The sequence below is a fragment of the Colletes gigas genome, unplaced genomic scaffold (assembly GCF_013123115.1).
Source record: "Colletes gigas isolate AHSC1104 unplaced genomic scaffold, ASM1312311v1 Colletes_gigas_Sc00009, whole genome shotgun sequence".
NCBI classification, from domain to species: domain Eukaryota; kingdom Metazoa; phylum Arthropoda; class Insecta; order Hymenoptera; family Colletidae; genus Colletes; species Colletes gigas.
In genome coordinates, this window is record NW_025106638.1 from 7,841,011 (window position 1) to 7,862,886 (window position 21,876).

At 37.8% G+C, this 21,876-nt stretch overlaps 3 protein-coding genes across 7 annotated transcripts in view; 2 read left to right on the top strand and 1 right to left on the bottom strand.

The window, feature by feature from the left end:
* The first annotated feature begins 510 nt into the window (after positions 1-510).
* LOC122397193 (transmembrane 9 superfamily member 4) lies at positions 511-4,872 on the top strand. Its single transcript, XM_043396175.1, has 10 exons — positions 511-644; positions 1,074-1,321; positions 1,384-1,530; positions 1,770-1,925; positions 1,994-2,268; positions 2,351-2,569; positions 2,647-2,804; positions 2,876-3,135; positions 3,227-3,410; positions 3,482-4,872. The coding sequence occupies exons 1-10, from the start codon at positions 642-644 to the stop codon at positions 3,719-3,721; spliced, it is 1,890 nt and encodes a 629-aa protein (XP_043252110.1). The 5' UTR covers positions 511-641; the 3' UTR covers positions 3,722-4,872.
* Positions 4,873-6,182: 1,310 nt separating this feature from the next.
* Positions 6,183-7,585, top strand: LOC122397252 (endoribonuclease LACTB2). 2 transcript variants are annotated; one of them, XM_043396302.1, is made up of 4 exons: positions 6,183-6,646; positions 6,724-7,016; positions 7,083-7,360; positions 7,434-7,585. In XM_043396302.1, exons 1-4 carry the CDS (start codon positions 6,519-6,521, stop codon positions 7,545-7,547), a joined length of 813 nt encoding a protein of 270 aa, XP_043252237.1. In that variant the 5' UTR covers positions 6,183-6,518; the 3' UTR covers positions 7,548-7,585. The 2 variants fall into 2 exon arrangements, with proteins under 2 accessions (XP_043252237.1, XP_043252236.1); XM_043396301.1 differs by having other exon boundaries at positions 6,187-6,646; positions 6,724-7,360.
* A 110-nt stretch (positions 7,586-7,695) lies between these two features.
* The window catches only part of LOC122397251 (nuclear factor of activated T-cells 5), a 103,293-nt gene continuing 89,112 nt past the window's right edge, over positions 7,696-21,876 (bottom strand). For 3 of the 4 annotated variants that reach the window (XM_043396297.1, XM_043396296.1, XM_043396298.1), the window contains exons 2-6: positions 18,247-18,518; positions 14,389-14,680; positions 12,411-12,929; positions 11,579-12,043; positions 7,696-11,366 (exon numbers count right to left, since the gene is read on the bottom strand). In XM_043396297.1, coding sequence (XP_043252232.1) covers positions 9,052-11,366; positions 11,579-12,043; positions 12,411-12,929; positions 14,389-14,680; positions 18,247-18,518 — 3,863 coding nt within the window. In that variant the 3' untranslated portion in view covers positions 7,696-9,051. The remainder of the gene's footprint in view (positions 11,367-11,578; positions 12,044-12,410; positions 12,930-14,388; positions 14,681-18,246; positions 18,519-21,876) is intronic. The other variant, XM_043396299.1, reaches the window with a different exon arrangement.

Here is a 21,876-nt window from a genome sequence, read left to right on the forward strand (position 1 = left end):
TTAAACGATACTTTACATTTATAAAAGATTCACTTCCTTTCCGATTACGGTAATAAAAAATTGCGGGAATTTCAAGAATAAATATGATAACGAATGATTTATATATGGTAAATTAATGTTTCGAACAGCATGCTAATCGATTGATAAATTCTTTTCTAAAGTTAAATCAGTCATAAGTTGCAATCAGAATGCAAATTATTGTACAAACATTAATGAAATACAGTCTCATATTAACGAACTGCGGATAAATGAAATTATCAGTGCGCGGAAAAGGTATTTCATTCTTTACGATATTTCTTACATTGGCTGTGAATGTTATAACATAAAAATGCGTTATTATGTATGAGAATTTTTGTTCTGTTCAACATAATTTAATTAACAGATTGCATGCTAGCAGATATCGCGCTTACAACGAACAATGCACTGTTATATGTATACCTGTATGCATGTAAATTGTAAGCGTGACACATATCTCGTAGGGAATTTCATGGAATTACTTTTCTGACAAATGTTTCGATGCAAACTTCGTGTTGAAGTAAATTTCATTTTTGACGTGAACGGAGTGGGAACTTTGCGAGCAATATCAGGAATAAAATAAAAGGCACGGCGTGGCGCGCCTTTAACGAAAATAACATTGTAGAATGGTAGGTGCTATTGCATATAATTCATTTTTAAAAAGTGTTAAGATCGATCTTACGACATTAATACCTTTAGTGAATTGACGTGGCGTTTTATATTCGTTGTTATATTTTCCAAAGTTCGCGACGAATGTATTCATAAAGAACAAATGTATCGGTTCTTAACAGAACTTAAAGACACTGTTTATTATAATTACGATAACAATATTTTGAACATCGATCTTGCTAATTATGATAGATAATTAAAATTTGTTTAATTTTTTTATATAATCATACATATTTTACGTTCATATTTTATTGTTTATAAATTTTTATATATTTAAAAACAAATCATTTTATTAATACGTATTTGTCGTAATTCTGTAGATGCTATTGAAATTATTTGTTAATTTGATAATAACACATTATATTACTTATATTATTTTTTGTTAACAGGGAAGGTTAAGGAATAGTGCTGTGCTTGTAATAATATCTTTATTAATTGAAACAAATGGCTTCTATGTGCCTGGTGTTGCTCCCGTGGAGTTTAAAAAGGGGCAAAAGATCGATGTCAAAGCAGTTAAAATGACCAGTACCCATACACAGTTACCTTACGAATATTATTCTGTTCCCTTTTGCAGACCAAAAAATGGAACTCTTATTTATAAATCTGAAAATTTAGGAGAAGTATTACGTGGCGATAGGTAAGATTAGTTAATTGTCTTATCTATATTAACAAATATTAATATGACTTATATTTATACAGAATTGTAAATACACCATACGAGGTACTAATGGCAGAAGATGTAGTTTGCAGACTATTATGTCACGAATCATCCACTAGTATGACATGGAACGAAGAAGAGTCACAGCGTGTCATAGAACGCATTCAACACGATTATACCGTGCATTTGTAAGAAAATTTAAGATTTTAATGACTGCATTCCTACAAGAAAAATTACACAACTTAAAAAATGTTAACTTTATCAGAAAAAAAGAAAATATTACAATTCTTTAATTTGTAAATTTCCTATCTAGCTGGCAATTTTTATACAATATTTCTAATACGTTTTTTTTTTGATAATGTAACATATTTTCTTATAACATGTTTGACTTATCTATGTAACAAATTTTGTTTCATTTTTTTCATAGGTTAATTGACAATTTACCAGCAGCAACAAAAAAGGTCCATAAAGATACAAACAATGTAATTGTATATCATGGATATCGTTTGGGAGGCATCATAAATGATCAGTTTTACATCAATAATTACCTTAAACTAAAATTAAGCTACCATAAATACGGAGAGTTAGTATTGATCGCATTAATGCATAGGTAGAATAATGTACCAGACTAGCTGTTTTCTTTACTTTCAGAAATGAATTTAGAGTGGTTGGTTTTGAAGTAGAAGCTCGATCAGTTGATATAAGTCAGCTAAAATTCGATGGAAATACTTGTACGTTACCTACACATGCGAATCCTCAATTTGTCAATCCTAAAGGGACTAAATTGTTATTCTTATATTCTGTGGATTGGAAGGAATCTGATGTAAGTTGGGCAAGCAGATGGGACATATATCTAGGAATGAGTGATGTTGAAATTCATTGGTTTTCAATCATCAATTCTCTTGTTGTAGTTCTTTTCCTTTCTGGTAAATATATTCTACTTGTTTTTAATTCTACTTGTTATTTGAAATTGTATGGACAATATTCTTCTTTATTAAAATTGTATAGGAATTTTAACAATGATCATGGTTAGAACTCTCAGAAGAGATATTGCACGTTATAACGCTGGTGACAGTGATAGTTTAGCAGGCTTAGACGAGACAATTGAAGAAACTGGTTGGAAACTAGTTCATGGGGATGTATTTCGACCTCCACCAAATCCTCGATTATTTGCTGCTGTAATAGGCAGTGGAATTCAGATATTTTTTATGACTTTAATAACAATATGTAAGGCCATATTTCTTAATACAACGAATTTCCGCTATTGTCGATATTTTTATATTATTTTTTCGTAAATATTTTAGTCTTTGCAATGTTGGGTATGCTTTCTCCTGCTAGTAGAGGTGCACTTGGAACCTGCGCAATATTTTTGTACGTATTTTCTGGTCTAATTGCTGGATATTTCTCTGCGCGACTTTATAAAACAATGCGCGGTCGAAAATGGAGAAGGACAGCACTATTGGTAAGAATATAAAAGGTCGACGTACTGTTGAAAAAATATTAAATTGTACTCAATTTTTATACTTATTGCAGACTGCAACACTCTATCCTGGAATTGTGTTTACTACTTGTTTCTTTTTAAATTTCTTTATATGGGGAAAGCATAGCTCTGGCGCAGTTCCATTTACAACAATGTTATCATTGTTGTGTTTATGGTTTGGAATATCACTTCCTCTCGTGTATCTGGGATATTTCTTTGGATATCGTAAACAGCCTTTTACGCATCCCGTTAGAACAAATCAAATTCCTAGACAAGTTCCTGATCAATTGTGGTATATGAATCCGGTATTATGGTAAGTTTATAAAGTCTGTGCAGGATTTTTTTTTAATACGGAACAATTCTCGTTGTATAAAAATAAAAATGTGCCATTAAAATTGTTACAGCACACTAATGGCCGGAATTCTTCCTTTTGGAGCTGTATTCATAGAATTATTTTTCATTTTGTCCGCATTATGGGAAAATCAGTTCTACTACCTTTTTGGATTTCTATTTCTTGTTTTTTGCATTCTTGTCATTTCATGCTCTCAGATATCCATAGTTATGGTCTACTTTCAGTTATGTGGAGAAGTGAGTACTATATTATTTAAAATTCTTTTTATAAAATATGTATATACATGATGTTGTTTATACGTTACTAGGACTACAGATGGTGGTGGAGAAGTTTCATTGTAAGTGGAGGGTCAGCTGTATACGTCCTAGCCTACTCCATATTTTATTTCATGACAATCCTGGAAATATCAGAACTTGTCCCAACGTTATTATATTTTGGTTACACGGCGTTAATGGTGCTAACGTTCTGGTTATTAACAGGCACAATAGGTTTCTTTGCAGCATATGCTTTTATTCGAAAGATATATGCTGCTGTAAAAATAGACTAGTCAAAATTATCATTGTCAAAGTTAGTGATGAAAGAGGATAAAACATTTTTTAAATTTATAATGAGTATTTAATTATTTTTAACTTAAATTTATAAAACCAAAACAGTATAATAGTTTCCAGTTTCCTTAGGTTAATCTAATTTTGGTTACGAATGAGTAGTGCGTCTGCGAAATATTATTCCTAAATATCGTAAAATTGGTTTGGCTATAAAAGTAACTGAACAGAGCTAAATATTAGTTTAATTAAATGTAAGATATTGTTCAATGCTTACTGCATGGTTCCAGTTTCCAATTGTTTATTAGATATTTAAAGATTTCGTTACTATTAAAGTACTTAGAAATTTATAGAACAGAGTGCTACTCATGTAACTCAATGAAGAATATACGTATATATTAAGATGTATATACATATACGCAACACACATAACACACCTCACCACATGAGTTTCATTGGCTATATTAATATTACTGTTTTAAACAGTATAAAAAGTATGTAAAAATGCCCGTAAATGTAATATTAAACATAGTCAATGTAAGCATTGTAACTAACAGCATTAGTTTATATTATCCTTTGATTTATCATAATAAAATGACAATATTTTGCAAATGATATCTGCAAAAGGTTGTTGACTGACACACACACACACACACACACACACACACACACACACACACACACACACACACACACACACACACACACACACACACACACACACACACACTTATACATACATTGAATGCGTTACAATGTAAGACTAATAATATAAAATTCGTATATTTACTTATATTTGTATGAGCTGAGTGTAAACTTCATTCCTCAATATTCTGTCACATAATCTAAATAGGAATTATACATAAATTATTTTTTGGATCATTTATAAAGATCTGAATATTCAATTACACAGATATGTTCAGTAAATATATATGTAATAATATTTTGTTGGATTTTCAATATATTATTAAGTAAAATGAATAATAGATGAGCAACTTTTGTACATGTTACAATGAAAATTCATGTCACGATCTAATGATCTTATATTTCTTTATATATGTACTATATTTTAGTATGGAGACATAATGAAAATTGAAGTGTATCAGAATGCTAAAACAAATTTTCTAAATTTGATTGCATTCGAGGAATATATTAATCTACAATAATGGACAACATACAAATTTTGTACTATGAATAGTGTAAATAATATGTAACTTATACTTTTAAAGATATATATACAAACTTTTAACAATCTGAACCTCATTTCTATATATTTGCTTGTTTACTGATGAATTTGATTTTCATTATAGATGAAACAAAATGCACAAAAATAAATTTCAATGAAATTTCAAAAGGTAATATTGACTTTATCTTACAATTTATAACAATTTATACAGGGTGAATCACGTAATTTGATCAGTTTAATTTATTCTATTCCCACGATCGACTCCAGTACAAGCCATGCTAAACGAGAAACAGTATAAGTGCGAGCGAGAGTGATTTTGCACTTGTTAAAAAGAGTATGTAGCATTTATGCGTCTCTGTCTATCCAGTGCAAAATCGGACTTTCGATCACTATAGCTCATAGTACTATAAATATAGAGTCGGCTGTGCAAATGGTTATTCTTATAGAAACTAGATAGGGAAATGGAATCGAGATAGAAATTTGTTTTATCATTTAGATGTTTTAAAACAATATATTTTGCACATTTCCTACATATTTGATTAACTGCCCGCCGTGTTTGGAATTAATCATCAAACAATTAATAAATACATACTTACTAATAACATTTTTGAATTTTTCTACATCACATACACGTACCCTTCTTCCGCGGAAAGAAGGCACAGCGTGTTTACATCCCCACTCCTGTTGCAGTCCGCTGAGTCACAGGTATTGGTCGAAAACGATGACGAGGATCGGTGACAGCCAATCAGCGGATTGCAGCAAGAGTGGGGATATGAACACGTGTGCCTTCTTCTCGTGGAAGGATGATGCACGCGAATTAGTGTAAGTACATGCACTGATGACTTAACACCCATCAAGGATGAAGTATACATTTATACACATACATGTTATATCGAATGATCACTAATCTATATACATTCTGTAACATTTCATGATTAATTTGTGTGTATAGATAATATATGTACTATGTAATAATGATTGTATTTTGTTGAAATTTGTTATTTTGTTACAATGGATAAAGTTATTTTATAAATAAAAAATATGTACATATATATTTTATACCTTATTTTACATCATACTCTTTATTGCTCTTTTAAACCACTAAATAATTTTCGGAAATAATAAAATAGGGTTTCGTACGATACCCCTTTTTAATACTAGATCAGACTAATCAAGCACGTCACTGACGTCTATTTGCACGAATGCGTCAACGAGTACAACATATCTAATACTACGATAATTTTACATGTTGTTTTGGCAAATCATTATTCACTATAATCATAGTTAGCGTATCTTTGTAATTTGAATACGAAAATCACGTTGTATTTAGCATTAGAAATAGACGATAAGAATATGTCGTAAGCACGTGATGAAAATGTTACCATCTATTGCAAAGTGTCAATGTTTAGTCATGCCTGTTACTGTAAGGTTAAGACGCGATACAATGAGTTGTAAAAGATAACGAAAAAAATTGTGATATACTTATTACTAAAGGATGATGAGTATTAGCACAGTATTACATGTTTTACTAGTTGAATTGAATGTGTTCACGTATACACTAAGTGCAAAAAAACAGCAAATTTAGTACTATTTAAGGATTGAATCAGATTTTAGATATGAAACCTCTCACAGATCTACCTTTGATCTCAAGATTGTCTAATAGGGTAATACGTATCTTGGGATGTAATCCAGGACATATGACATTGCAAGGTACAAATACATACCTTGTTGGAACAGGCACCAGGTAACAATTGTCAATTTTCTATTTTCATGGAATTGAAGTAATATGTGGAATAATGCAAAGAAGTGTTTCGGTTGTAGACGTATACTGATTGATGCAGGTGAAAAGAAAACTGCAGAAGAATATACTAAAGTATTATGTAATGTATTAGAGGAAGAAAAAGCTACAATAGAGCACTTGATAATAACACACTGGCACCATGACCATTTGGGTGGAGCAAATTCTGTTTATAATTTGGTAAAGTCGATGAATCCTACAGGAACTAGTATAATATGGAAATTACCCAGATCTATAGAAGATAAAGGCACAAGCGAAGAGGAAAAGTCGACTAACTGGCAACCATTGACAGACAAACAGATAGTGGAAGTAGAAGGTGCTAAACTTTCTGTTGAATATACTCCAGGACATTCGAGCGATCATGCGTCTCTTTTACTATTAGATGAAAGAGCATTATTTAGCGGGGATTGTATTCTTGGAGAAAGGACTGCTATCTTCGAAGACTTATACAGTTACATGAAATCCCTGGAAAAAATGTTAGCACTGAAACCAGAAGTGATTTATCCTGGTCACGGGATAGTAATAAAAGATGCAATAGCTAGTATTAATTTTTATATTCAGCATAGGCTAAAAAGAGAAAATGATATTTTAGGAGTTTTAAAGGAAAATTCAAAAACCAATACACTGACTGAAATGGATATCGTAAAACATATATACTTGGTAGTAGTCATTTCTTACTTCGCAATGTGTGTTAAAAATACAGAATAAGTAATATAAATTTTGATATTTTTAGGATACTTCGAATATTATGTGGGAAGCAGCAGCCTACAATATACAACACCATCTTTATAAATTATTGAAAGAAGGCAAAGTAAAAGGCGAGAAAGGAAAATGGCAAAGTTTATAACCTAATTAAATACAGAAAATTATTGGATATCACAATTGTAAAATAGTGTAAATGTTATGTAAATTAGGTTAACTACAGTTTTTTGTTTTATAGTTTATTATTGTTTAATACTAACTCTATACCCATGTTGATTAAAAAAATTATTGAAAAAGCGATGCTGTGAAACATTTATTCAACTTACAGGAGTAAAATGATAATACACGCTCATGACTTTCGTTTTGAATATTTAACCTGACAATGCTATAGATGTGCGTACAGTGTACAGTAAATGTTACAAACAATTTCACGAAGTACACACGACGTAGTACAATGATCTGTTTATTTCATTAACGTAGCATTCATGCTTTGATTTTTAACGATCCTTTTAAACGCGTGACACGTAAACAGATGCTCGATATAAAATATATATACTTTGCTACGAAGACATAGCACGACAATAAATGTTTCAATATTTTATTATAAAATCTGTTTTCTACTAGATAATGTTGGCGAGTATTCGTACACGCGGTACATAGCACCCCTCATCCTGAACAAAAGGGAGAACCCTTACGTAACTTGTTACAATATATAATATAGATTTCGTTATATTTTTAATAAGCTCACTTTGTCCGATCATCTGCTTCTCTCTTTGGGTAAACGTAAAATATATTATATATCTCAGTGATATATACTTCTATATTAATTATTCTTCGTACCGACATATAATATAATCTCTCTGTCGTTTTACATTTGTCTATTAGTTATCGATAACATCATCAACGCAATCACATAATATTCTATTATTTGTATTAATTATCAACAAAAAGATTCAATTATTAAACAACATACGAAATATATTATACTTAGAAATATAATAGAAACGACGTCAAACAACAAGATGATCCATTTGTTAGAATGAAATCAAGTCAAAAAAGAAGAATGTATCAATGAACCGTAGAATATTCTACTTTAAGATACATCGAAACGTAACTTTTGCTACACTCAATTCCGTGGCACCACTTAGAGTTGAGTGGGGTCAGCACATTGTCGATTATTAGGATACATACACACGCGATCTCGTATTCACGATGCTCCTTTACTGCGAGAGAAAGACCAATTCGAGATACTTTACAATAGGGGAAAAGGCACCTGGATGCGCAAGAGGCATTGATAGAGATAAATAAAATGAATTATCACATTCGACAACTCGTAGAAAAAGAGGAAGAATAAAGGAAAACCCTAATTGTCGCGCTCTCGTGCGCCCGTCTTACTTAACATGATAATAGTTTTCAATTCATTAGAAAGGTGGTGCAAACTTCGTCCATTTTCGTCGTACAAAAGTGAATTTTCATTTTTATCATATACAAAGTCTGAAACGACAATGTGGCACAGATATAGAATTCGTACCGAGCCAACGGCATACACTTCTCGTACTCAACTGGCTGGAATTAGTAAACACGTTTCATATCCGATCATCTCGAATACAATGAACAGTTTTATTCTTAACGACAAGAATGCGGCGGCACTACATAAGAAAACCGCTCTGATCGAAACAGCTGGGATTTATGTAGCTCAAAAGATCATGCTCCGACATCGACGTAAGCTCCTGAGGCAGCATACCGTCCTCTTGCTTCCTAATTGTCGTTCCACCCGCGTTATTGGGTGTATTCGCTATAGGCGGATTCACATTTTGTCTATTAGGTGTTACGGGCAAGGCAACCGGCGGTGACTTACTCGTAACTTGTTCGACAATGTTGTTCTGGCTAGAAGGAGATTTAGGCAAAATGCCTTCCATAGCAGTGTTCATTAATTGGGCACTTTGAGTGGCCACGCTGTTTAATATGTTCTTCGTCGCGATGATAGCGTGCGCCGTAGTCGTGGTAATAGGTCGATTGTTAATAATATCTTGAGTTGCATTAGTAATTACATTATTAATTGCCTGTTCCGCAGCAGTGGTCAATCGTTGCTGCGACGGTTCCTGCGCTGCTCCGCTCGCAAGGGCGGAGCTGGCCTCTGCAACGAAACCAGCCGGTTGGCTCAACATCGAACCAATGTCTTGCTGTACCGCCTGTTGCATTGCTTGGGCTGCTTGCGCTTGCTGTACCGCTTGCTGAACAGCTTGAACCTGCTGCACCACTTCCTGGGTCGCTTGTTGCACCGCTTGTTGTACCGCTTCCTGGGTGGCTTGCTGCACAGCCTGCTGAACTGCAGGCACAGCCTGAACTTGTTGTGCCGCCTGCACCTGTTGTACAGCCTGTTGAACAACCTGTGCATGTTGCACAACGTGTTGAACGACTTGTTGTTGCGCTTGCTGGACAGCTTGAACAGCTTGTTGCTGCGCCTGAGCAACAACCTGTTCAACTTGCTGCTGTGCCTGTGCTACAACTTGTTCCACTTGCTGGACTTGTTGCATCGCTACAACGTCCGACTGAATGAGACCTTGAATTTGAGGAATGTGATCAGCCGTTGTAGACATAGTCTCGTTCGTTACTTGTAATGGATTATGGGCTGACACAGTGACGGTAGCGTTTGACGTACCGGTTGCGGTGGCTGGTGGCTCCTGCATCGACGGCATCAGGGCAGCGTTGATGCTTGTAAGTAAATTGTCACCAGCGGTCTGCTCCTGCACCACCGACGCGGGAGGCGAAACGGACGGCGCTACATTTGACGCCATAGGCTGAACGGTTTGGGGCGGCATCAAGGCTTCGAGTAGCATAGTCTTTACCGGAATTGGCGGGCTAGTTCTAGTCTGTTGGGGACTTGGGATTGTTTCGTGATCGCTGACCGCGTTCACGTGAGTCATCAGAGTACTGCTGTTAGGGTTGACGGTACGAAGCGACGACACCAGCTGATGAGTTTCCGCGGCGGAATTAACGAGAGTATCTAACTTTACGCCTGGAGTGGCGGGGGCTAGCATGTTGGAAGATTGTCCCTGTTGCGGTTGTCGTCCCGTGGCGATAATGGACGCTCGTTGCTGTATGTTGGCTACGTAGCCGTTCTCCTGATTATCAACCTCTTTAACGTTCGATTCGATATCGTTTAGGTACTTCTCCAAGCTATGGCCACTTTGTGCGGGTAACGGTTGTCCGTTAGGCGATGCGGTAAAGTTCGACAGAGTTCCAAACTCCGATTGATGGTGTTTCATTCGGAGATCAACGACACCGCCACCCTGAAGACTACCGTTAGGACTGCCTTCTGTCGGCAATATCGGGTTAGTGTCTTTGTTGATATGATGAGGACTTAGAACTTTGGCTTGAGACGATTCGTGCATACCTCCGAATGTATTTTGATGCGCCGTCACCATCGTCAAGGAATGCTGATTCCGCATCATATCGACAACTTCGAGGAGATTAACCGTTTCCTGCACAGGCGAGCTGTTCGCTGCAACGGGAACCGATCTGATCATGTTAGTCTGCGACGTTTCCCTAGATGTATCGGTAACGAGCTGCTGCAACGGACTTGTTCCATTCGAACCGTTCGCGGTGGGCGTGGGTATGCTTTGCATACTGTTTTCGCTAATCATACTGTTTTCGCTATTCTCATCCAGGACTTCTGTCTTCAAATTGTCTGGCAATATCAATTGAAGGTTCGACGATGATCTACGATTCAGAAGCGGATTCGCTACCAACGCTGGCGGTGGCATCATCACGTCAGGCGGTGAATTTTGGCAACTCGAACTCTGAGTGGCCCACATCATGACCGACGATACTTGAGAAGACGCTGTTACCGGTGGCGGACTCGGATCGTTTTTAAGAGTTTCTGTCGTTTGAGACGGTTGTTGCTGTGGTTGCATGCTGGATAAGAAATTCGACGTTCCTGTTGCTGCTTGGGTTATCAGAGCTGAAAATTCATGACTTCGTTATATGTACGTAACATTTGTAGTACGATGCTTTAATAAACTATCTTGCACATGTAGCTTTCGAGAGCTACATGGTCGTTGCATATGAAATGGTAGACTTCTGTGAAGAATTATTAAAACCAATTTCGTTTTACCATTTCATCTGTAACAACTTCATACATAGATTGTTTGTCAGGGATAGAAGTTCGCTTACTGTTAGGTGTTACACCCGTAGTTAGAGATACTGCTGCAGGGGACGTCGCAAGGGTAGTTTCACCATTCGTGGTGGAAAGAGGTGGAGTTATGGGCTCGACTTTACCCACCGATGGCTCGGGTGGTGTGGACACAGCGGTGTAGAGAAACGTGTGAGGCTCGCTGGTTTTACCAGAGGACATTGCGTACAATTTTACACTGACCGTTTCCGAGGGCGCCAGATCTTGTCTTCTGTAAGCGGGTACGACGCACACCAGATGCGTTTGTTGCAGGAACTCTTTGTCGGGTAAGACTGCGCACTCCCAGTGCGGCTCTAAGCTACTCGATAAATCGTCGTTATCTAATTGGAACACCACGCGAGTGTCTTTGAGGAAGTTCTTTCCGAGAATGAATAGTTCCAATCCACCGGTGCATGGACAAGACGTGAGTGATTTCTTGCAGATCTCCGGGATGCCAGGTGGTTGGGCTAAAAAGAAACGTTATAAAATTAAAAAAAAAAACAATGAATTGGTTAGATCTATGAGAAAATTTAGTCGCCAGTATGCATGCAATTACAGGTTTTCTTTTACTCGGTTACGCTTTCACCTTGTAAAAGGAGGGTCGGGTGTATTTAGTTCTGGAAAAATCGAAACTCGGAGAACGTTTCCTTTGGTTTTGCATTAGATGTTTCTGGTGAGTCGGATTAGAATAGTTACCCAGCTGGGGCTTTATTGGTTGTCAATGTGATTGGTAAACTAAAGATGGTAGTGCCTTTAGGTTTAGCGGTATTTTCGGTGAATTAGGTCGATTTCTCAGGATCAGGTATGCTCGAGTACACGTAAAATAGAACGTACTGCAAACTATCGGTTGAGAGCAGACTTGCAAAGTCTCCGTGGTGCCATCCGAATGGGTGATCGCCGTGCGGAAGACCATGCGACAACGAGTCGACTTTTTTTTACTGCGTCCTTGAAGGATACCAGCCTCCTGTGGAAATCTGTGCTCCACGTCGACGTTCCGTTCTTTCAGAATTCCCACGCAGTCGCAGGTGATCAGCATGTCCTTCGTCGGGTCCATGTCCACCTCGATGACGATGGTACCGTCGATTTTACGCTCGATACAAGGTGTCGAGTTCTTGCCGCTCACGCGACAAGCTTGATAGAACATATGGGGCGCCACACGACCGAGATCCGTGCCTATGAAAACTTGAAGCGTCGCCGGTTTGTCGTAACCGACCAAACGCACGATTGGAAACCCGTTTCCTGTGCGATCTTTGACTGCTCCTCTGGAGCCCTCGGTCTGATACCGGGCCCGATGCTGCTGCTCCGGCTGGCAGATGATTTGCAACTGTGCTTTGCCATCCGCGGAAGCGCTACCTGAATGTTGCAAAGAAAAGACAAAATCAAAATTACCATCCTTTGAAATGGGGAAGAAATACGAGCCTAAATCTACACGTAGAGTTCCCTTAACATCGCATTCAAAAAACACGAAGGGCAATAAGTTATTGTAAACTTTTACCACTAAACCAGAGTACCGATCCAAGAATTTATTATTAACAATTGCAACGAGCGAACGGAGGCTTAACGGATAAATACATTTAACCCTTAAGTGGGCTCTCAATCTCAATCGAATTATTTTACTTAATGTTAATTTTTAATGAAGGATTATGTAAATTTTCAAATAATTAAAAAAAAAAGGAAGAATGTAATATTTTTGGTAAACTATCGATTCCAAAGTAACAACATGACTTCCTCTACATTATGGACCGAAAACGAATGTAATTCGACATCTTCAAAATTGTCATGTTTGTACAAGAACGGTTAAAATTGTAGGATTCAAAAGAGTATCGCTCGTGATATCGCAGAGACAGTATCGACGACTCTTTTCAGACGAAATAAAACAGTCTCCCGAGCAACGGCGATAACGTATCGTTATGGTAAAACTAACGAAGCGAAGGCTGTAAACGGTTTTCCGGACGGTGATTCGGGACGCGTGAAAACGATCGATTTGCGAACGAACTCGCCATTTTAACATCAGAAGATCCGACGTCTCGTTGCGAATGCACGCGAGCAAATAATTGCTCGAAAAATCATTTGAAAAAACGATTGCTCTCGGTGGTACGATCCCGACGCGTTACAACGAACAATACAAACAACGCTGTTCCCGAGCTGGCTTGTAAATTCTCTGAAAATCCCACAAAATTTCGAAACGTTATCTCTCGGCTGCGACCTCGCGTCTGTGACCTCCGTTGCCGGTATCTCCGCCAAAAAACTACAATATCAACAGCAGTAAATTGTCAAACCCGCGCGTTTAACGACTTGCTCCAGACGAGAGATCGATAAACCTAATCGAACGATTAGCGATAAATCACATATTTCGCGCGTGGATCGTTTCAAATCGTACCGAACCCGTACACACTCTCCGGAGCGAGGTTTTAAATTTGCCATCGAGGTCTCGAACAAAGCGGGCATTTTCTTAAAATAATTGGAAAATAAAATAATTGAGGATAACGTTCCAAGAATGGCCATTTCTGGTACTCGTCGGGAAAGAGAAATTTTTACGTATCGTATCGTCTGTAAATTCCAAGTTATCAGGGAGTTATCAAGAACAATATAAACAAATGATAGGCACTACAGGAGCATTGAGAAACCATTGTAATACGAAGATTCGAATATCTGAAATCGTTTTGGTGGGATTATTACTGGTATTATAATTTTTCTGATTCTTCTAACAATTTAACACGTTGACTGCCGCGCGTATTTTTACTATTGGTCGCGTCGCCGGCCACCGGTGGCCCCCACGGCAGTCAACGTGTTAATAGATTCCTACACGTACACAGTTGGGAGGTGAGGGTGATGGGTCCTTGGTGGGCGGATGGCGGCCTTTTGCTGAGGACACCCATGCCTGGACGAGATCTGGGTACGTCGACGACCCTTCCAGCGGTCCCGTTTCTGTTGCTGGAGATCGTGGCCAACCCTATGCCGTTCGACGTGGTTCTGCTTGCCGTTTTGCTCTCGGGACTAGTATTGTGCGCAACCTCCGGGAAAGCGAAGTTTGCGTCCTCGGACTCGAGCTTGATGTCCATCTTCCTCCTCTTCGAGTCCTCCTCGCCGGCGCCGTTCCAAGCCTGTTAAGCAACGACAGATTGATAGAGGCGCGCATACGTGTACGTACTCGCTGTTAAGTTGCTAGCTTAATTTAACGAATCAGAACGCCCATCGGGCCGGGTTCAACTACCGTTAGAGACCGGTCGGTGTTCGTCGTTGTCGAATCAACGACGATCCCGTACCCGCTATACGCGATCGCATTAGATACGAGGCGTCCACGCGCGCGCGACAGTGGCGTAACCGAAGGGGAAGCTTCAGAGGCTTCGAGGATGGCCTCTTGGGAAATGGTTTCCGGGGCTGGACGATGCGACCTTGTTAAGGGGGGACCACTGTGACGGATTGAAAAAATCGAAATTTTTTTTTTATCCCTTTTTTACGGAAGATATACACTGTGGAGCATAACTATAGCACCACTATAATTTTCAAGAGTTTTGTAGTTGTAACTAATGATTTCTAAATGTTAATAATACCACGTGAAAAGGACTAGAAAAAAATTATAATCAATGGAAAAAATACAAAAATAACATTTATTTAACATGAAGTATAATAATAAATGAAATATTGCAATGGTGCATAACTATAGCACCAATGTATTTGGAACGTAATAATAAGGTTAAATGGCTATAAAGTGTTAAATTTCTAATTCAGTTTATTAAAGTGAGCAGTTTCAATAATGAGTAGGACCTCCTTTTTTATGTATTAATTTAAAAATACGATTGTTCATACTTGTAATGAGTTTTTTCAAAGTTTCTTCACTAATTTGATTCCACGCTTCAATAACTGCTGTTTTTAGCTCCGAAATGTTCGAAAATTGTCGATTATTTCCATAAATATGCCGTACCATGACACCCCATAGGTTTTCAATTGGATTTTGGTCTGGGGAGCATGCAGGCCATTTCAATACATTGACATCAAACGTTTCAAACCATGCTGTGGTTTGTCGGCTTTTATGGATTGGAGCATTATCTTGTTAATAAGTCCATGAAATGTGATTGTTTGCATGAATAAAAGGCAATAAATGATTTTCGAGTATTCCAATATACTCCGCACTATTAATTCGTGTAGTTGGAAAAGCTAATCTGAACTTGCCACAGGAGCAGAATGCACCCCACACGATAAGTGTGCCTCCACCGAAATTACGTTTCGAAAAGTATTTTTGTTCTTTACGAAGGTCCCTCCAATATGAATTAAATCCATCCGGACCGTCCAAATTGAATTTTTTTTCGTCAGAGAAAATAACCTAAGTTAAATAAGGAATATTGAATATGAAGCTAAAATTTCGATTTATGAATGTCTAAACTTAACTTACATTATTCCAATATCTGCTCATGTTTTCTCGTGCGTATTCAAGCCTGGCTATTTTGTGACGTTTCAGAAGTGTAGGTGCAGACATCATTTTTAGTCTTATAATGTTTGAATTATGTTTAAGGACACGTTGGACAGTCCAACGAGAAACGCCGAGATCACATTCCTTCGCAATTTGTTTACAGCTTTTTAACGTATTGCTCGCAACTTTAGCAATTTGCCTTTCAGTACGAGGGGATAACTTCTTCTTAGGTCCCCCTTTCTTATTTTTCCCATACTTAGTAGGATCGCGTAAAAAATTCACTACAACTTTATGAGATCGCCCGAGTTTACGTGCGATTTCACGTATCCCCATTTTTTGCTCTCTGTACGCTGAAATTGCACGTTGCTCTTGTTCATTAAGGTAGCTGCCACGTGGCATTGTATTAATTAACTAAGAATTCCCGGGTTTACTAAAAAAATTCCAACAGAAACCCTTGAAGTGCGTTAAAAATGAACTGGTTCTATTGTTTTGCACCGATCGTCAAACGTTTATCGATTAAATCTTGACATATAAGTAGACAACTTCAATGAATTTCACCTAAAATCCATTATTTACAATGCTTTTTCATACCATATAATTGGTTGTTTCAAATTATTTTCTTACAGGTCGGAAATGTTAAAAATGTTAGTGATGCTATAGTTATGCTCCGCAGTGTAGTACATGTGGAGAATGTAATATGCGTAGCGCTTGGAATTAAGCGCTCTTTACTTCGGTACATTCGTTTGAAACTCTTTTATTATTTCTGCTGTGGTGAAGGTTTCGTACGAATAGGAAGTGTTTTGATCGAGATAGCTATGCGAATCGAGAGTATTTAGTCTAGAGCGATAAGCGGTGCGAACGAAGTGAACCGATACACGGCTGACTATTCAGAATTATTACAAATAATGAAGGTCCTCGATATTAAAATTGGAGTAGAATTTGTGAAACGTGGATTTTAGCTATTTTATAACATTTTCAATTTCTGGACACGTCGTGCGCTTTGCTAAAAAATTACACGACGCATCAAGTCATCCGGCCACAGATATACTTTATACCTCTATTTTTATACCGTATCGTAATTAGATAAACCCCACCGTGGAGAAGTGAGAAATAGGTCGATCGGTGGACTAGGATTTGAACTTTCGTTCGAAAACAGTTTACTGCGTCCCGTTCGATCGTTACAAAACGAGTACGATGCTTTGTGTCAATATCGAGCAATCGAACCGTCCACGATATTCGTCCAATAATCATCGATATACCATTAACCGCGTTGCAAACAGTATATTATTAGAATGTAATCTGCGCGAGTGCCTTGTGTATTTTATGCACGGACGCGATTTCTGTTTCATTCGTGTATCGGCGGTGTTACGCAACGTAAGAAATATGAATTATCGTTGCACGTACCAATATTAATCAAAGCTTGAGCGCGTAAAAAAGCTATTTCTTGGCCGGGGACGCTCGCGGATGATATAAACGCGTATTTCCGATCGTTTCAACGTTATTTCGTTCGCGAGGCCGTTGACTGGGCTCGCGTATTGTTTTCGTTCCGATACAAAAATAACGCTCGAGACAGATTACGGGGAGGTAGGGATGCTTTTTTGGTCTTTCTTGTCGGTTACGCCACTCGAGCGAGGCGGAGAGCTCCGAGTTTCGAGACTCGTGTAAACGAATAAACGCATTCAACGTCAATATCGACGATAATTCCGCGATCAATCCGCGAACGTAACGCCGTTTCGCGACGTTAATCATTGATAAGATCGCTCCCGTTGCCAGCTTCTGTCGGCGTTCTCGATAACGCGTTTTGTTTCGCGATACGTAAACAAACACCAGAGTCATCGAATAAACGTAAAAAAAAAATAAATCCACAACGGTGTGTTTCAATTTCGCGCGAACTTTAAAGCATTTAAAAGATAACAAACTAACGGAGGGTCACATAAATTTTCAAATAATTACATTTACGTATATTATACGATATTAGTTTAAACTTGTGGGGGGCCCTAATAATCCGTTTACGGGGCTAACATTATGGAATACTCTAAAATTAATCACCGTTCAGAGAAACTGTCGCTACAATTATTTTACTTTGTCGATTGTTCGTTATTATTCCTACGAAGTTGTGAACCACAGGCTCGATTTATCGCTTTTTTACCGAGTTCGCGAAGCTTCTGGTTCGTTCGTTATATTGAGAAATATAACACTGATAAATTTCAGAAGGCAGTCTCAACCTTATGAGCCATACTGCGCAAGCAATGCACTAACGTTTGCGGTGATGAGATGTTGCTGTCGTTCTTCGAATCCAAGTCCAGAGTCGTTCGAATTGTCGCAAACGTCCTGCGCCGAATTCGCTCTGGACACGTGGTCATCCGAGTTCCGTAAGGGTCCCAAGGGTATCCTGGGTTGTTGTTGCTGTTGTTGCTGACGTTGCTGATGACTGATCCTCCTGGTGGCGGAGTGGGCGCGGTTACTCGAACTGACGGTGCTTCTTTGTACCAATCCTGTCACCGCTGACGATCTTCCGCCTGCATTGTTACCTAAAACCATCGAATACAATCAATTTACAATTACTCGACAGACGTGATACGCTATTTGTAATCTTAAATTTAAGGAGGTCTTCTATTGCAAACTGTAAACAACTTCGATTTTGGCAATCATGAAAGCCATTGGAACACTTTTTGATTACAACTCGTTGCAAAAATTTGTGAATATTGCTAAAAGAGTAATAAATATATATGCGAAACGTCGATGCAAGAACTCGCATAGTTTCTTTACAAAAAAATATAAAAAAAACGCGTTTTACAGTTGAAGACTTCCGTAAGGACGAGGAAACGTATCTTGTAGAGTTAGGTGCTCGTTTAGAGTATCGGAATGCAACAGGACTTGTCGGATCTCCGATTGTCTCAGAAAAATTCTGTTTGAAAAACCAAAATTTTAGGCGACACGGTGACCTAACACGGCTTATCGAAGCTTATTGATTCGCTCCCATTCTATCGAGTTATTAGTGGCTTCGACTACGCAAGAAGGTCAAAAAGTTTCTGCAACGAGATAAAGATGACACTAGAATGCAATTGAATTTATTATGTTCTTGAACCGTTGCTGACAATGCACGCGCCATAAACAACGATATATCTGTTGTTGTGTGTGTTTTTTTTAACAAAGCGTTACTAACAAAAATTCTCATAAAAGAGGGAATTGCAACGATTGAGATTCTACTACGATTCTAAACATAAAGAAGGATAATTATCGATCGGGTTCCAAAAATGTTCACGCGTCGAAAGAAACTTAAACAAATGGTCGCCAAGAAGGTGTTCAAAAACACATAGTTTTACAGTATTGCGGTTACTTTGTTATATTGAATATATTATTTATTCAAAAATAAGCCATTTTGATTTCCAGACAAACTTATGTAGATAGGGATCAAGATATATACGGTGAAAAGAATCCAGCGTAAAAATTATCACTTCGATTCGATCATTTCTGTCAGCGACTTAGTCTCGTTCTATCAAGCTATTAAATTAAACTTTAACCACAAGATCCACGAGTAAAATGTACAGAAGCATCACAAGACAATGAACTGTTTGTCGAGCGAACGTTATCTTCGGACAACGGACAATGCTTTTGGATCCGTTTGTGAATAAATTTTCGCGGTTTTTAATTCGCGAACGAAACATAAGCGGGAACTAATTTACGGACGAATCTGAAACATTTTATTCGTTATTCGGAAGCAACGTTTGCTTCACTGGACGAGTGGAAAAGTGATAGTTTGATAGAGTTGCACGAGTCACGTGATCGTTTCTCATCGCTGACACAGGAACACGAGTACGCGAGCAACGAATCCCTACATCGATTGAGCGATCGTGCACCTTTTCGCGTTAACCATACGGGATCGCGGCAGACGAATAACTCAATTCGGACAATGACACGTTCCGTGAGTCGAAGTTCAAGGCTGAGAGTTTGAATAACGAGTGAAGATAAAACGAGCCGCGGATGGTCGGCATCGGGGTAGCTTATATAATGTCCGATCGGAGCTTTCGAAAAGGATAGCGGCCGAGGAACAATCGATAACGATGAACGCAATCGACATTACATCGCGCCATTTTTATGCGCTGTGGATCTTCGTGGATTACTCGCTCTACTCGTTCGACAATTTTGGTACCATTAAATTTTTCCACGTACCACTTGGGAATTGGAAAATATTTCAAGATGTTTATTAAAATATATTTATCCTAAAACTTCGCACTTTTTTGTGCTACATTGTAAAATTGTATATGTGTATATAGAAACTAGTAATTTATCATAGATTAAAGTTTGTGAAAAACAGTCTGGTTTAGAAGCGATAGATGAAAAGTCGAAATTTGGGTTTAAGGTGTCTTTTGGTAAAATAAGGGTTGAGGGAGTTTTAGACATCAGAGTGCTATTAAAAAGTGATGGTGCAAGACTTAAAGCTAGCAATGCTTTATAAAATCTCGTTCGTCCCCTGATTTTTCTACCCTAGACTACCCCTGTATTATTTTTAAGGATTCAAATTGTGATTCTATAAATGAGAATTGTGTTGAATAACCGCGCGAATGGTTCTTGGTCGGTAATCGTCGGGCATGATTCTCGTTTTTCCGGCACGAGCATCATCGGCCACCGCAGACATCGAACCGTGCAAAGTCCGATCTAGAGATCGACGATTGCCCGTGGTCTCGCCAACGTCGGGGTAAAAAGCGGCGGGTTTATCTCGCGGCGATTAACGAGGCGCCGCGATCGACAAATGGAGCGGACGGACGCCGCGATCTCGCTGTCTTCATTTCGAGCTTCAGCGACTCGATTATGAATCGTCTTTGTTGGAGAATTTCGAATCCTCGTACGCTTCGTTCGGGAAAACAATTAAATATAACGTGCAGAATACGCGCATCCAGTAACAATGAACGCGTGGATCAAACACGGAAACAGTAAAATTGAAAGAACGCGTTAAAAAAGTAAAGAAGAAAATATTGAAGTGATTGGGTTGTTCGAAAAGTAATTTCGTTTTTCTTCTTCGTGAAAGGTGTCCGGCCATCTCCGGGAAAAATTTTAATGGGAGATTCTAGAGGCCAAAATAAGACGAAAATCAACGATACTAATTTGTTGATTGAGGCTTCGTTAAAAAGTTATTAACAAAATTAAATTAAAAAATTTCAAATCATTCACGGAAAAATTATTCTTGGTTGCGGGGCTCAATTACAATCATTTTTGGTCAATAGACACACCCTCGAAATCCTAACCATATTCGAGAAAAAAATTCCTTACCGAAAATATAATTTCAAGCCAGGAATGTCACTCCAAAATTTCGTGCGTATCTTTAAAACGTTATAACTTCCGAACGGATTGATGGATTTTAATGTTTCGAAAGGCAAATAACGCGTATTTTAGTGAAGAATATGTAGAAATTCGAACAATATTGGAAAAGTGATCCCTTGACCCCGTAAAGTGAGAAGAGCCATATAAAAATAGTCCAATTTTCAAACAGCCATAACTCCTGCAATAGTGAACATATTTCAATGAAACTTTTTTCCTGAAATAGGGCTCATAGATACCTACAAAAAAGTATTAGAGAACTTTTCTGTAGGGTGTCACACAAAATTATTAAAAATAAAAAACGAATTTTTAAGAAATTTTTCGACGAAAAAAAAAAATTTCAAATCGTTCTGGAAAAATTATTTTCGGTTGCAGGGGTCAATTACAAACATTTTTGGTGAATAAACATACCCCCGAAATTCTACGCACTTTCGAGAAAAAAATTCATTACTAAAAATGTACTGTGTGGCCAGAAATGTTTCTATAACTTTTTAACGTAGCCTCAATCGACCAATTAGTACGCTTGATTTTCGTCTCATTTTGGCCTCTAGAATCTCCCATTAAAATTTT